Source organism: Poecilia latipinna, unplaced genomic scaffold (genome assembly GCF_001443285.1).
Source record: "Poecilia latipinna isolate Pla-1442-1.1 unplaced genomic scaffold, P_latipinna-1.0 Scaffold1886, whole genome shotgun sequence".
NCBI classification, from domain to species: Eukaryota; Metazoa; Chordata; class Actinopteri; order Cyprinodontiformes; family Poeciliidae; genus Poecilia; species Poecilia latipinna.
Window position 1 is genome coordinate 134,115 of NW_015114502.1, and position 3,445 is coordinate 137,559.

A 3,445-nucleotide genomic window follows, 5' to 3' on the forward strand; every position below is an offset into this window, starting at 1 on the left:
CACTAATTTGCCAGTTTAGAACACAAAGGTCCAAAATGGAGGAACTAATTATCAAAATAATAAAATCATAAATAGTTGCCTATTTGGGGTTACTCTGGCTTTAAACCAGATGAAAGATGTAAACAAAGCGGTGTGTTGCTTGTGCTGACGTATCGTCTCATACATGTCAAACATGAATGAGAATTTAAGTTTTCGTGCATGCTACGTTATTATCTGGTGGTAGATTTCCATCAACAAGCTCTAGAAAGGCTTTTCACCAGCACAAACTTTTACTAAAATATTTGAACACAAAAAGGGACAGCTCTAGATAAATACAGTGCATCTAAATATTTCTTAAAGTAAATTATGTTTATGGAGAGTGAGGCTTCCAACTTGGTGTACAGCGGAAGAATGGGCGCAGACAGAAATGGACTGTTACCTCAGCAAGGAGGTCAAAGGTCATGAAGAGGAACATCAACTGGCTTGGTGGAAAAAGCATGAAGAAAAATAACATCTCCCATTGATGTCACAAATGATCCAAAAATACATGTGCATACCAGTCACAAACACAACTTTGGAACGTCTTCAGCACCGCAGATAAAACTCAAGTCAAAGAATTTATCTTAAAGCTTTGTAAGGATTGTTTTCCCGTGTTCTTCTTGTTCTTATTCCGTATGGACACATTATAGTTTCTAGTTTATTCATTCATTCATTTATTTATTTATTTTGAATGCACAAAGTTGCTCAAAAAGACCATAAACTGTGGCAGAGATTGATTTTACAGAAGCACATGTTTGCTGATTTGTTGTTTCATACTTAGCTGAGTATGTAAAACAGATAAACACTGGAACGACCTGTAAACCTGGTTAAACTAGAAGAAAAAAGCCAATCTTTGTTTCCCTCTCCACCACTGTGGTTATTATTTAAACAAATGAATTTACTGAACATAGGTTGCTACCATTCTGCCTTTCTGTTATAAGTTTGAGAAAATAAATCACTGATGAACGTATAGACACCCTGAGGAAAAAATGTAAGCTTTGCTTGCAGCTGGAAGGAGTTTGTGTACAACATTAAAAACAGCATTATTTATGATCTTTTTCTATGAGCTGCATCTTTAAGCACTTTTACTAATTAATAAACTAACTCGTACTCCCTCAGCCCCCAAAGAAGAACGCTTTTTAAAAAATAAAAATAAAACCAGCGAAAGGCTCAGCTTATCGTCGATGGTCGACAATCATCCAACTTTAACAAGCATTTATCCAAACTATGATTTTTTTATTTATGGATACATATTTCAATATTTACACAAAAATTATTAAATGATCTAATGCTATTTTATAGAGGAACACTGAGAAAAAGAAGCTGATATTTACCATTAGCTCATTAGTCAAACTCTCTCATTGCATTGTCGGTTTCATAACAACATGCTGTTTGTAATACCCAAACTGTGTTACCTCAAACTATCTATCCACAGTTTAGACTCATTATTTAATGCCTTTAGTATCTGCTGTGTTTACTTCCTTATAGTGTATTGTAAAAAATAAAGTCCACACTTATCTTGAAAAACAGATCAGATTACATAATTAGACCAAATGACAATCTCATGACCCAAAGCAATAAAGGTATAAAAACATGAGCTCCCTTTAGGTTAAAGGTGGATACCCGACTTGGATTAATTAAAATATTACAGGAGCTTTAATCATGAATATAGAAAATGAAAGATCTCACCTTCCCATCTTGCATCTTTATCTCGAGGATGAATGGTGTAGTGTGTGGTGATGCGGGTCGTCGACGCTGAAGAGCAAGTCCTCCTGTGTATACTAGAGTACAGTTGTGGGGCTGAAGGGTCTTTCTGTAACGTCACCAATGCCCTGATACATCTGTGCGCTGCAAGAAAGGAAGGAAGTTCCAAATCAGGTCTGGTCTGAATTTGATTCAGACCAGTTCTAACAGGTGGGAATGGGAGACCTTGAACTGGCTAAGACCAGGCTGACTGGATCCTCTGAGGGACACTAAAATCTGCTCCATAGGACAAATAAAGCTAACTGAGGTGGCAGGATGTTGGAGTGTTTATTCTGATTTGTTCTTCTTACAAACTTTGATAACGTTGATATTATTTTTGGGTTGAGCCTTAGCAGGGAAGGAGGAAGTTCAAGCCATCTATTCCATTTGTTGGGCAAGGACTTCAACTTCTCCCTCCCTGGCTTTCTAACCACACAGCTAGACAGAGATTTAAAGGGAAAAAACAAATGAGATCGATAAGTATCAGCTCTGCTGACATGCTAACATGTGACATGCATGTTAGCATATCACAACAGTCTTGAGACTGGCATACAGTCTTTAGTCAGAAGCTTCTTGAGATTAGTTGTAAGACTGACTGCTACCAAAGATCCTTCCAGCCCAGAGCATCAACATCCATAAGATACTTGGAAAATGTGATTTATGACATTTATTTTTTCTTTGTGATAATTTTTTTAAAATCTGAGCTAAATTCGTTTGCCTAAGAAGAAGCAAGTGTCGTTAGCAAGCAGCTGTTAAACATCTGTAGAAACATCAATTTTGCATCTTCAGTTAAATGCAAATATTCCTGATAACTTTGTAAAGTTAATTTACACATATAACCTGAATATATATTTATAATCTACAGTAGATATCTTTACCTTATTTCCTGTGACCTAAATAACCGATTCAACTTTCACCTACATTAGCTTTGCGCTAGCAAAAATGAGAATGCTAAGCCAAGCTTTTTTTAAGGAAACACGAGAAAATTAAAGGAAGCCAGACAAAATAGATTAAAGTATCCAAAACGGTCGAGTAAGCATTTAGCTTAACCTTTAAAGTTGCTTCTTGTTTTTTTTTTATCATATACAACTAAATCTCAGCCTGTTAGCCCAACGGCTAAATTAGCTTACTTACCTTTACAAGTGTATCTGCTGGCTGGAAACATCCTCTGTCCACTACCGCTGAGCCACCAGAAGACAGCGGCTCCTCTTCCAGAGAAACGCAATTCTGTGTTCAATTCGAACCCGGTCCAAACCTTACACAATTCCCAGCCTGGCAAACAAGTAATGACCGCAGAATCTGCCTTACCAAACAACGTCTCATAACAGCGCAACGTATGAACGTCATACGCTACGCTGCTGCGTTTACTCTACACATACGGAACTGCGCATGTGTAGATCTGTATATACTTCACAGAATTCACTGAAATTCACTGAATGAATTTGGATTCAGATTAGTTTTACTTTGGTAAATTTACAACATGACAAAAAAAGAAGCCAAATAAAAGGCTATTTCATGAATCAATAATTTACTTTAAAAAAAGAAAAAGGAATAGGCTAAAACTAAGGTTTTTACTTGCTTTCCCTATCTGGTGTGAATGAGTTTTACACTGTTAATATTTTTACTGGACAATGCTTAATGCATCAGCATTATGAAAATTTAACGCTGAATTACAAAATTACAG

General features: G+C 36.4%; 1 protein-coding gene across 2 annotated transcripts in view; it reads right to left on the reverse strand.

Moving 5' to 3' along the window:
• The window catches only part of etfdh (electron transfer flavoprotein dehydrogenase), a 22,855-nt gene extending 19,743 nt beyond the window's left edge, over positions 1-3,112 (reverse strand). For both annotated transcript variants that reach the window (XM_015015140.1, XM_015015138.1), the window contains exons 1-2: positions 2,896-3,112; positions 1,708-1,866 (exon numbers count right to left, since the gene is read on the reverse strand). In XM_015015140.1, the coding sequence (XP_014870626.1) occupies positions 1,708-1,866; positions 2,896-2,926 (190 nt within the window). In that variant the 5' untranslated portion in view covers positions 2,927-3,112. The remainder of the gene's footprint in view (positions 1-1,707; positions 1,867-2,895) is intronic.
• Positions 3,113-3,445: the final 333 nt, after the last annotated feature.